Source organism: Nomascus leucogenys, chromosome 4 (genome assembly GCF_006542625.1).
Source record: "Nomascus leucogenys isolate Asia chromosome 4, Asia_NLE_v1, whole genome shotgun sequence".
Taxonomy (NCBI): Eukaryota; Metazoa; Chordata; class Mammalia; order Primates; family Hylobatidae; genus Nomascus; species Nomascus leucogenys.
This window is the reverse complement of record NC_044384.1, coordinates 124,039,179-124,051,710: the sequence shown is the minus strand read 5'-3', so window position 1 is coordinate 124,051,710 and position 12,532 is coordinate 124,039,179. Positions and strand designations below refer to the sequence as shown.

The following is a 12,532-nucleotide window of genomic DNA, read 5'->3' as shown; positions in this document are numbered from 1 at the left end:
ACTCTGTATCTTTTTCTGCTTCAACTAAAGACTAGCTTATCAATAGATTTATTATTAATAAATTATTATAATTTATTATTAATAGTTTATTACACTTATATAAAAGATTTGCAGTAAAAATCTACTGGGCGACAGATATTTCAAAATCATTACAGCTCACTTTATAAATCAGTTATGAACAAATGACAGGTATGGTGTCTATATGAAAACACAACTGCATCTTACTCCTTCTAAAGATCCAGACGTCATATGTATCAATACAGTAACCAGCTCCAACATCATTACCATCACTACCACTACCCTCCTCTTCCACCATTATCACCACAAAAAGTGATTTCTTATTTTAAACTTCAAGAAATTACTACCAGAATCTATACTTCGGGTCACTGCATTCTCTATTAGTCTACGTGGCATGCCAGATTGGAATCAGATTAAGCTTGTTTAGTGAGTACAGAATCAGAAAAAGAGAGCTGGATCCATCAAATACGTAATAGCATCAAGTTGTTTCAAACTAAAATATACAAACTTCATTTATGTCACAAAAGGAAGAGTACTAGAGGCTGGGTGCGGTGGCTCACGCCTGTAATCCCAAACTTTGGGAGGCCGAGGCAGGTGGATCACTTGAGGTCAGTTTGAGACCAGTCTGGCCAACATGGTTAAACCCCATCTCTACTGAAAATACAAAAATTAGCCAGGCGTGGTGGCGGCACCAGTGATCCCAGCCACTTGGGAGGCTGAGGCAGGATAATCACTTGAACCTGGGAGGCAGAGGTTGCAGTGAGCCAAGATCGCACCACTGCACTCCAGCCTGGGCAACAGAGTGAGATTCAGTCTCAAATAAATAAATACATAAATAAATAAAATAAGGAACAGTATTAGCCATGCTGAATTCAAAGTCCAACAGCTACAGTACCCTATATTCATTTCTACAGTGTGAACAATCTCACCAATGGAAACTGACACTTCACTCTGATTGCTTCATCCCAATTCAGATTAACACCTTCTTACTGGTTTAAATTTGTTAGCACAAAGGATTTGTATTCAGCTCTCAAGTGATCTGCTTATCAGCATTCAAATCCACTGATTTTATACTCAAGGACAATCTTACTTTCTTCATCTCCAAGTTACTGGATTAAGAATGGAAGGGGCCAGAGTATGGTCAATCATACAGTAGCTCAAAAATAATGAGAATGCATATATTGACCAAATTACTTTTCAGCAATTAAATAATTCCCTTCTAAGTTAATAAACAATTTCATATATAACACATGTGATAAGTAGAGAGGGCTATTACTTACCTGCAGAATTTATATAAAATTTTTTCAAACACTAGAACTGGACCTGTGCTCCCCAATATTGTTAGAGGTTGCCCAGCAAACAATGAATAGGCAATCCCAGTTAATGATGCTCCAAAAAGAGACTCTATTGCACTCTGTTTAAGGAAAAAAGAAATGAATAAAAGCAATACATCATAAACATTTCTCTAACCTACTATAATACATGTAAGACATCTGGAAAATAAAAATACCCATCAAGCAGTTATAAAACCAACACCACCTTGAGTTTTTAATTTAAAATATAAAAAATTACAAATACGTTTTAAATACACAAGAAAAAATGCTTTCTTTTTGCATATTAAAAAGAAACTTTTGTGATCATCCTTAATTCAAAACTCAATACAGGTTGAGTATCCCTAATCCAAAACTCCACACTCCAAACTTTTTGAGTGCCAATACGACACTCAAAAGGAAATGCTCATTAGAGCACTTCGGATTTCAGATTAAGGATGTTCAACCAGAAGTATAATCAAAAAATCCAAAATCTGAACTACTCCTGGTTCCAAGCATTTCAGATAAGGGATACTCAACCTATGCCGTGGGATGAAAGGAGCAAAGAGTAAATGGGACAGACACACACAAGGGCTTCAACTTTATCTATATATGTTTTATTTCTTAAGTCTGTGAGTACAGAAGGATATGTATTATTTTGAATAATTTTATATGGCAGAAATAGTTCATTTTAAAAATAAAAATAGTAAATAATATGGTGCTACAAAAAAGAACTGCTATAAAAAGATCTTTCGAATAGGTGATAAATCAACATGCGACTATCTTTCTCAAACTGATTTGTAAAGAGCAAAACTTTCCACATATTTTAAAGAAATTAACCTAATATGATAGGCCTAATCAATTATCAAAACTGAAATACTTAACAAAATAAATGAGAAAAATCTCCTCAAAAAAATTTATAGCAACTATAAATGACAAAGTATCGCTAAAGTTTGGCAAGAAAACATAAACGGAAAATGAAAGACTAAGGGAATTTAAATCAAAGTTAGTACACTAATTTCGTACAATCACCACCATTACATTCTAACTAATTAGGCTATCACATGATTAGCTACGCCACTAGAAAAAGGGGGAAAGAATCAGAAAGTAAGGAAAGAATAGTTTACCATATACAAACATCAAGGTCAACTGGAATGTACTATCCAGAAAAGCCAGCCCATTAATTGGTAAAGGGAAGGAGAAAAGAAGCTTGTAAGAAACAATCCTGCTGAAATGAGAGGCAGCACAACAGGCAAAGAGGCGGGCTTCCGAAACTAGATTTCCAGTGGGAAGACTGACTACTACCATGTGTTCAGCCATGGCCGTATCTTAACCTTTCTAAGCCTAAGCTTTCTCACTTTGAAATGGGGGTGATGATAACTAGAACATAAATAGTATTTGCAAAAACACCTAGCAAGAATGGTGTCTGGCACACAGAATATAGTCAATGAATGGGTAGCAATTCTCATCATCAGCTAGAACAGCATCTTCCAAAATCAAAAATTACAAAATAACAGTACGCAATGAAAGTATAATTCAACTATTAGAATAAAAAAAGGATCAAACTCAAAGATAAACAAATTTATCTTTTCGCAACATAAAGGAGAAGTGTCCATGTTAATGACACATTTGTTAATTATATGGGCTAAATTTGTTTTCTTGTCTGTGGAGAAAAATGTTTGTTCTTAGAAGACACTGCTAAGCCATGATAAATCCTTAGTTCAGTTATACAATATGCATATTTAGGAATGAATTTATGCAGAGCTTAAGTCAAAGGAAAAAAATGGGCTCACGCCTATAACACCAGCACTTTGGGAAGCCGAGGTGGGTGGATTGCTTGAGCCCAGGAGTTCAAGACCAGCCAGGGCAACATGGCAAAACCTGGTCTCTACAAAAAAATACAAAAAATTAGCTAGGCGTGGTGGTACATGCCTATAGCCCCAGCTACTCCGGAGGTTATGAGGGAAGTCCAGTGAGGTCAAAACTACAGAGAGCCGAGATCATGCCACTGCACTCTAGCCTGAGTGACACAGTGAGACCCTGTCTCAAAAAAACAAAAAGCAGAAACAAAGGAAAAAAATGTCTAAATGGTATACATACAGAGAAAGAAAGCAAAACATTGAGACACGAAGCAAGGAGATGTCAAAAAAGACATTAACACGGGCAAATGGGTATAAAATTAAGGTTCCCTCTCCTAATCTTGGGTTGAAAAGCAGATATTGCCATATGAAGACCTTTTTTTTTTTTTTTTTTTTTTCTAATTTTTGAACTGTTTCTATGTTCACTGCCATACTGTTACCTGTCTTTTCCCCTAAAGAAATCACAGCATGGCTGGGCACGGTGGCTCATGCCTATAATCCCAGCACTTTGGGAGGCTGAAGTGGGCAGATCACGAGGTCATGATATCGAGGCCAGCCTGACCAACATGATGAAACACTGTCTCTACTAAAAATACAAAAATTAGCCGGGCATGGTGGTGGGCACCTGTCGTCCCAGCTACTCAGGAGGCTGAGGCAGAAGAATTGCTTGAATCCGAGAAGCGGAGGTTGCAGTGAGCCGAGATCTCACCACTGCACTCCAGCCTGGTGACAGAGCGAGACTCCGCCTCAAAAAAAAAAAAAAAAAAAAAAAAACCCACAGCCTATTACACTGCCGGCCTACCTCATTCTCACATTCATAAGTTTCCATTGTACCCATCGGAGGGCCTATCTACCCTTACCTTCCCCTCACACACCTATAAATACACCTTCTCTACTGTACTATCCTTTCAAATCATCAAATACTCCTGCTAATCTTCCCTCCTCAAAACCTCTAGTTTGGTTTTCACAGAATTTCATCATTCTGATTCCTCTTCTAGGTCTGTGTGTCTAATATGCTGGGATCATTTTCTTCCTCCATCCCATCCCTCTTTCATTCCATAAATCTGGGTAATTTCACACTTTTTCCCTCTCCTTTTCTCCCTGTAAATTATCTTTCTTGTTAACTTCCTCTATTCTATTTCAACCTTCACTCCTATACAAACGATTCCCAATCTTTGTATTTCCTCCTCACTACTCTACACACTCTGTGACTGTATCTCCTAATATCTCCATTTCCACCTGAAGTTCTAATAAAGCACCTGATAACTAATACATATCCTTATCATTTTCTTCTATAATATTTCTGCTTCCTCTATTTCTATTACTTCAAATCCTATAGCTCTTCCTTTATCTCACTCATGTGTGGCAAAGCACTGTGTATATACTACTTTGTCTTTTTCACTTTTTTCACTTAGAATCCTTGAGGACAGGAGATACTGGCTCTTCTTACACTTATCTATATTCCTCCAATGCCAAACACAATGTCACATGTACAAGTTATCAAATAGCGAGATTAGATGGGCAGGTAATGAATGACAGTCCACGGACAAAGAGGCAGCAATTCCGTGATGGTAACAGATAAAACACATTTCCATGGGGACTAGCAGAGTGACATGCACAATTTGTGACAGCACATAAAGCAACTTACTAAAAATATGGACCTTTGATACAATGATTAAAGACTAAGGTAAAAAGATTTTACATAATCCAAAATAAATTCAGACTTGAAAGAAAATTTCAGTTGTTAGGTTTATTTCATGCTTAGATCATGAAATATTTTAATTCAATAATTATCATGCCTTAGCTTTGGTTATTTTTTAACCTTTCATCTATAAAAAAATGAATATTCTCCCAAGAATAAATACAATTAAGTAAAATACACTTAAGAATTACAAATTGTCTCATTTAAATGCCATTAAAATGCATATCAACAACAACAAAGAAATGCCTTTCAAGATTTTACAAAGCACCATAGCTCTGAATACAGTATAACCAGGAACAGGAAAACATAAAAACTTTCATTTTAGTCATATCAAAGAATGGATGGAGCTTTCAATTATATTTTCCAAATAAAAGTTTTAGCTATTTTCACATAGATTTAATAACAGCAAAATTAAATGCCACTTCAAAAAGCCACAGTTTCCATAATTATGTTCTATTCTTCCAGTCTAGTCTAGGCCTACCAGCCAGGACCGAGGAGTTAATATTCATCATGTGGCTCTAACTAATCCTATGATACCTTATAGGATATGAAGCAGCCCCACTGATAAAAACCCCCATGACCCACCCAGAATCAGTTCAACTGTTGTTTTCTCCCAGTCCACCCCACCTCAAAAGACAATCCAAGCCTTTTACTCAATTTATAAAACCATTCATCCAGCAAGCCAAAGTAAACTTTTTTTTAATTTTTTTTTTACCTCAACTGTGCATCTTCTGTTCAAATGGCTTCCCCATGTTTTCCACAGCAATTACCTTTGGGGAAAGTCTGCTTTGGGTCACGTTAATCATGCTGTGGGTAGACTCTTCAAATAAAAGTATGAATAGTGAGACAAATGCATACAGACACTTGCCTCTGAAGAGCTAAGAGCCTGGCCACTACCAATCTTTGTACTCACTATTCTGCCTTCTGTAGCTTCTCCAAGCAGCCCTCCAAAAGTGATTACAGGAGACATACAGGCACAGTATAGGAAAAGAATCGAGGCCAGGCACTGCAGGCTTAATGCATCCTTGAAGTCACTCAAGAAAAAAGGTGCTTTCCTTTTGATGTCAAGTATCAAACCACCAAAAAGCCTAAATAGGTGAGATGAAACTCGTCAAACTGTACACTAGAGGATTCTAGCTAGTTCAAACTAAAACTATGGGCTACACAAAACTGCTGGTGCCTAGGTGTTTTGTCAACAAAATGTTAAATCCAATTTAACTTATAAATTACAGAAGATACACTCATTTAATCTAATCTAATGATAGAGGAATTCATTAAGAGACAAATATCTGTATTTTACAGACTATATAATGAAAAGACTGCAGGCAAATGATTTTATATGAGTAAATGTAATTTTAGAGGCAAATGTGCAAGGCAAGGTATAACAAAATAAACAAAACCCAACAACCCATTTATGAAAATGTGCATAAGCAATTCTATTAATTGTCTATATTAAAATCTTAAAGGCAACAATCAGAAATACAAGGAAGGCAATTATTATCCAAATACACTTTAATATAAATGCAGTATGCTGTGCTTAGATGCACAAGTAGTATGAATTCAATAACTTTAAAAACTTTTAAAACTAGTACTTCAATCATATAAAAGGGGAAAAATATCCCTAAAAACCATTTCAGTATATTTAATTTACTGTGTATGCAGACAAACTAATATGTACATTAATAAAACTAACAGGTTTCAATTAGTAGATTAAAAATATGTTTGTACATCAAAGCTGTACCATTTCAACATTTTTAACAATTAGTCTTTTGGATACATCTAACTTGAAGACATTCCAATAAAATATAAGCTCCATGAGGGGAGACTTTTTCTTGTTTACTGCATTATCTACAGGGTCTAGAACACTACCTGGGAAATAGTAGGCACTCAACAAACACTGGTGACTAAATCAGTAATTCGTTTTAACACTCAAAAAATAGATAATCATTCAAATCCCAACTGCAAGAAAATTGACCAAAAAAACTAACATTAAGCTTTCAAATGGATAGTTCAAGCTTTACCACTGTAATTTTTTTAAGTTGATACTGAAATCCTAAACACAAATTGACAAGTAGTACTCTGTTCATAATCTGACAGCAAGGGAAATCAGCTTGCAATAAAAAACGTGCCATCAATAATCTAAAATATGAATCTATAGTATATCATCAAATCGATAATTACTTAGTAGAAGGCATACAGATGCTCTCAGGTGACTGAGATCAGTGGAGGCCTGACACAGTGCTTCTCAATGACTAACCCTATCCCAGTTTGAAGAAGCGATAATAGCTAATAACAGAACAGTACTGTTCACACAGGGTCAAAATCTTTTCTCTATTATATTCACAGAGACAAAAACACTTCATTAGTCAATGAATTAATTGTGAATTTCAGTTTCTCTGAAGTCTATATTCAGTATGCCAGTTACTTATTTTTACGATATAGTACCCTTTAAGGATGTCATCAAAATTCCCAATATTGTATCTGTATAAGATATCCTGGTTTTTTTTAAAACAAAGATTTAATATTTAAGATTATTTAATTCCATACTGACCACCAGTGGACAATAAAGAATCAATAGCCACATGCTTTTCCACATTATGAAAATACTATAACATTTATCTACTTCTACAAAATATTAAGGCAATGTTTGCATCTGCCAGTATTTCTATTTTTTGTTACAAAAATTAACTTCTTAAACAATTTTTCTAGCTAGGTTTCCAGAGAGCAATACAATGGTTTAATCATGCTTGTCCATGGAAGATTACCTCATGATATAATGCTCATTTAAGAGTTTTAAATCTGTGCACACATACAAAGAAATTATTAGTTGTAATTACTCTCTGTTCCCATAATTCTCTAACTCAAGATGAAGAATTATAATAAGACTCTACACCTTCTTCAAGAACCTTCTGTATAAGCAATGGAAATGAACCTATACACTATATAACTGCAATATTCTGAATATACAGTCCATTATTTTCCTTTTAAACTAAAGCTTCATACATACTATTAAAATTATTTATAAATTCTTACATATTTATACATATAAATTTTCCTTATATATAATAATGCACATTTTTCTAAATGTGAAAAAATACTGTACAAGATTAGGTTCCAAACACTTGGAAAAAAATATAATATTTATGTTTTCATCAAATCATCCCCCAAACCCCTCAAAATATCAGTATTTGCACCCACCGTCCAGTCCTCTGTAGCTCAGGCCCAGCATGATGAGCGGCCTCTTTAGGAGTCTCACCCGATGTGGGGGTAGATCCATTGTGAAACACAGGAATCTTTCTCTTTTCCTGAGTTTCACAAAAAACATTATTTTCAGAATTCTATTTTAAGAAAACTTGAGATGGCATCTTCAATTAGAGTGAATATCAGATTTTATATTGATTATGTTATCTAATCAGTTCTCCTAGAAAAGAATGGTTCCTAAAATAAACTCTCTTCTGAAATAGATTGCTCTTTAAAAATAGAATCTAATATCAGTTTCTATTAATATTTTAAATCTGTAATTAGCTTTTTGCATCTCATATTCTAATTATCAATATACTATAAAATATATTCATACATACCATTTCAAATTCCTATTCACCAATAGCTACAAACGTAAGTAACCTCCAAAAAAGCATCTCTCCCACCAAAACTTTAAAAATACTGCTCCTGTTAACTATTGAAAAATACGCTTTACATTAAGAAAAAAGCAAATGTCATTTTTCTTCTACTAAAATATGTCCCTTAAAAAATAAGAGCTGTTTGATAAACGTTTCTACAAAAATCAACTTCCCATTACATTTTATTACAAATTCAAGAGTACTATTCACATGATACAGGATTTCTCCCCCTCTGTTAAAGACAAAGAAATGAACTTTTAACTTGTTACATCAAGAGATTGCTGGGACTAAAAATATGTGTGTGCACGTGCACATACAAGGGGAAAGATGGAAGAAAAGGAAACAGAGAGGTAAAGGGAAAGGGAGACAGAGATCTGTCATCCCAGGAGGTTTACTGGGTCAAAGGCTCTAGCTGAATTAAAGACTTAGGCTACCTGGTTTACATGTTCCATATTTAGAGAGTAGCAAGGCTCATCTACAAATATAAGACTGCCATTTGAAAATGTCAAAATCTCACTTACAAAATTTCAGTTTTCAAACTTACATCTTAAAAAGGAAAGGGATAAAATTTTAGACTCCTAGTAAACAAAAATAATTTTTAAAACTACAAATTATAAAAGTAATTGTGGTTTTGGCTATTATTTTTAATTAATCATTTAATTGATTTAATCATTTAATTGATTGATTAAAAATAATGGCCAGAGCCACAATTACTTTTGTGCCAACCTAATAAAACCCATGAGACCTAGCCAAAGCACATTCAAGAAAATTAAGGAATTATATTAAGAAAAATGAAAGAAGGAAAAAAAAGTGAATTAAACAACTACCTCAGAAAATGTGAAAACAAAAAATCTTTCCTGGAAGAAAGTGAAAGGAATGAAATAAAACAGCTAACAGCAGAAACTAAGATACAAAATAAAATGCATTTTTTAAAGTACTAAAATAAATTTTAAAGGCTGCTGTTTGAAAAATACAATAGACCTTTAGCTAATAACAAAAAAAAAAAGCAGAGGCAATAATTTCATAGTGAGCACATTTTATATACATACACATATACATACTATACTTTATATAACTCCATGCAAATAAATTTGAAACCTAGACGAAACTGGTAATATACGAGGAAAATGACTTACCAAAACTGACACCAGAAAAAAAAGTTTTACATATACCAATTTTCAAAGAAGAAATAAGCTAATTGTTGAAGTCTACATGACAAAAGATTCAAGCTCAGAAAACTTTACAAAGGAATTCTTCCAAACTTTTAAAATCAACTTATTCCACATCATTTAAAACTGTTTAACAAAAATGAAAACTTACAAACATTTTTATGAAACAAGTATATTGATGTAAAGTATAAAATGTGAAGATGGCACAAAAATCTATAAACCAATCTACAGTAATACAAACTAGTAGACACAGACCACTACCACTTTAAAGTCCAAAATGAGTTGACTCCAGGAATTCTTTCATATTCAAAAATCTATTCATGATTTACCATAATTGATAAATAAAATATAATCATTTGCCAGAGATGCTGAAAAGGCATTTGATAAAATTCTACATCAATTTATATTTTAAATGTCAATAAAAAAGAAATAATGTTACTTTCTTAACATGATGAAATGTATATTTTGGCTCCAATGTCATTATCTTACTTAATGGGAGAAATACTAGAGACATTTGACTACAGTGAGAAACAAGTTAAAAAATGCCTATTTAAAGCCCATGCTACTTAACACTGTACTTGAGATTTTAGTCAATACAATTAGATAACAGAAAACAATTACATGTATAAAATTTAGAAAAGGAGGAATAAAACTATCTCCTACAGATTATTTGACTGAAAAACTATTACAAACAATTAAGGATGGTAGCAGGATTGAAAATACACAGCTGAGGCTGGGCGTGGTGGCTCACACTTGTAATCCCAGCACTTTGGGAGACGGAGGCAGGTGGATCACCTGAGGTCAGGAGTTCAAGACCAGCCTGGCCAACATAGTGAAACCTCATCTCTATTAAAAATACAAAAATTAGCCGGGCATGGTAGTAGATGCCTGTAATCCCACCTACTCGGGAGGCTGAGGCAGGAGAATCGCTTGAACCCGGGAGGCGGAGGTTGCAGTGAACTGAGATCTCGCCATTGCACTCCAGCCTGGGTGGCAAGAGCGAAGCTCCATCTCAAAAACAATAATAAAATACACAGTTGACTCGAATAAACAAGGGAGTTGGTACCAACTCCCATGCAGTTGAAATTTTGGGTATAACTCCCTGAAACTCAATCTAATAAGCCTACTGTTGACTGGAAAGCCTTACTGGTAACATGAACAGTCGAACACATATTTGGAATGGTAGAGGTATTATATCCTATATTTTCACAATACAGTAAGCTAGCGAAAAGAAAACATTAATGGAAAAACATCATAATTTCTATTTCACTTTATTTCATTTCTCTAAAAATGTGGACAGTACCAATCCTTGTTTCCTTTAGCACCCAAACCATAGAAGGATCCATGTCGCAAAAGAAGTCAAAAGCAAGCCTGAATAATCAGAACCCTTCTGCCAGATCAGCTGACATCAATTTGTTTTCTGGCACTACTACTTCTATATCTTTGTCCTCATCACCAGCACCGGTTCAGAAGCACTCATCTGCATCAAGTTGTGTTCTGTTAACTCCTCTGGTGTGGTGTTTATTAGTTTTTGAGCTTCTCCAAGATCCACATCTTGAAACCCTTCAACCTCCACCTTTTTTGCCATATACACAATTTCCTTGAGTGGCTCTGTTGTAAAACCTGTTAAGTCATGCACAAGATCTGGACAGTTTTCTCCAAGAAGGAATTTATTGTTTCAGGCTTGATAACGTTCCTGGCTTTTTCTATAATAATGATGGTGTCTTCAATGGTGTAATCCTTGCAGACTTTCATGATGTCCATGCTTTCCAAGGTTCTCTTCCACAGCATTAATAATCTTTTCTATATAGCATCTAATGTAACAAGCCTTAAAAGTCCTCAGCCCCCTAATCTAGAGACTGAATTAGAGACGTTGAGCTTGGGTGCAAGTAGACCACTTCGACACCTTTGCTGTTGAACTAACAGGTTTTCGGTGGCCAGAGGCATTGTCTAATATCAAAAAGATTTTAAAAGGCAGTCCCTTACTGGCAAGGTACTTCCTGACTTCAGGAACAATGCACTGATGGGACCAATCCAGAAAAAGGGTTCTCATCCAGGCCTTCTCATATAACAAAGACTGGAAGCTGGCATTTATCTTTTCCCTTCAAAGCTTTATAGAGAAGGGTAGTCAAGATCATAAATTGCACTACATTTCCACAAAACAGTTAGCTAACCCTTCCTGCATTAAATCCTGGTGCTCACTAATCTTCCTTACGAATAAATGTCTTCTGTAGCATTATTTCCAGAAGAGGGTACTTTCATCTGCATTAAAAACCCGTTCAGGGGATATTCTTAACAGGATCTGATCTGGGAACTCATCTGCTGCCTCCTGGACGGCAGAAGCTGCTTCTGTAGTTATTTTGACATTTTCTAAGCCAAACTTCTCTCTAAAATTATCAAATAATCTTTGCTGGCACTAAATTATCCAATCCTTCGCTTTTCTTTTGCTTTATGTTGTCGTAAAATGACTGCTTTTTCTTGGTCATATCAGAATCTACAGGTATGTCTTTCTTATAGTAATCTGCACCCACATAAAAGCTGCATTTTCAATATGAGATAAAAAGGTATTTAGCAAAAAGCAAAGGTGTTCATGCCTGCTGGCACAGCTACAGTGACGACTTTATGTTTCCTTTTCTTTTTACAATTATCCTTACGCTAGATTCATTTATCTTGAAATGGCAGGCAATGGCAGACTTCATTCTATGGTACATACCAAGCGATTCAACTTCATCTTACATTTGCATGACTTTTCTCTGTTTCTTAGGAACACTTACTAGTATCACTAACAGGACTTCCTATGAGTCCCATGTTGTTATTTAAAAGTTTAGAGTACTGCAGTAAACATGATGAAAAA

At 34.8% G+C, this 12,532-nt stretch overlaps 1 protein-coding gene across 6 annotated transcripts in view; it reads right to left on the bottom strand.

The window, feature by feature from the left end:
- SLC4A7 (solute carrier family 4 member 7) overlaps window positions 1-12,532 on the bottom strand; it is a 110,817-nt gene that overhangs the window by 30,944 nt on the left and 67,341 nt on the right. For all 6 annotated transcript variants that reach the window (XM_030812245.1, XM_030812247.1, XM_003256783.3 and 3 more), the window contains 3 exons: window positions 8,088-8,194; window positions 5,803-5,977; window positions 1,299-1,432 (listed from right to left, as the gene is read on the bottom strand). In XM_030812245.1, the coding sequence (XP_030668105.1) occupies window positions 1,299-1,432; window positions 5,803-5,977; window positions 8,088-8,194 (416 nt within the window). The remainder of the gene's footprint in view (window positions 1-1,298; window positions 1,433-5,802; window positions 5,978-8,087; window positions 8,195-12,532) is intronic.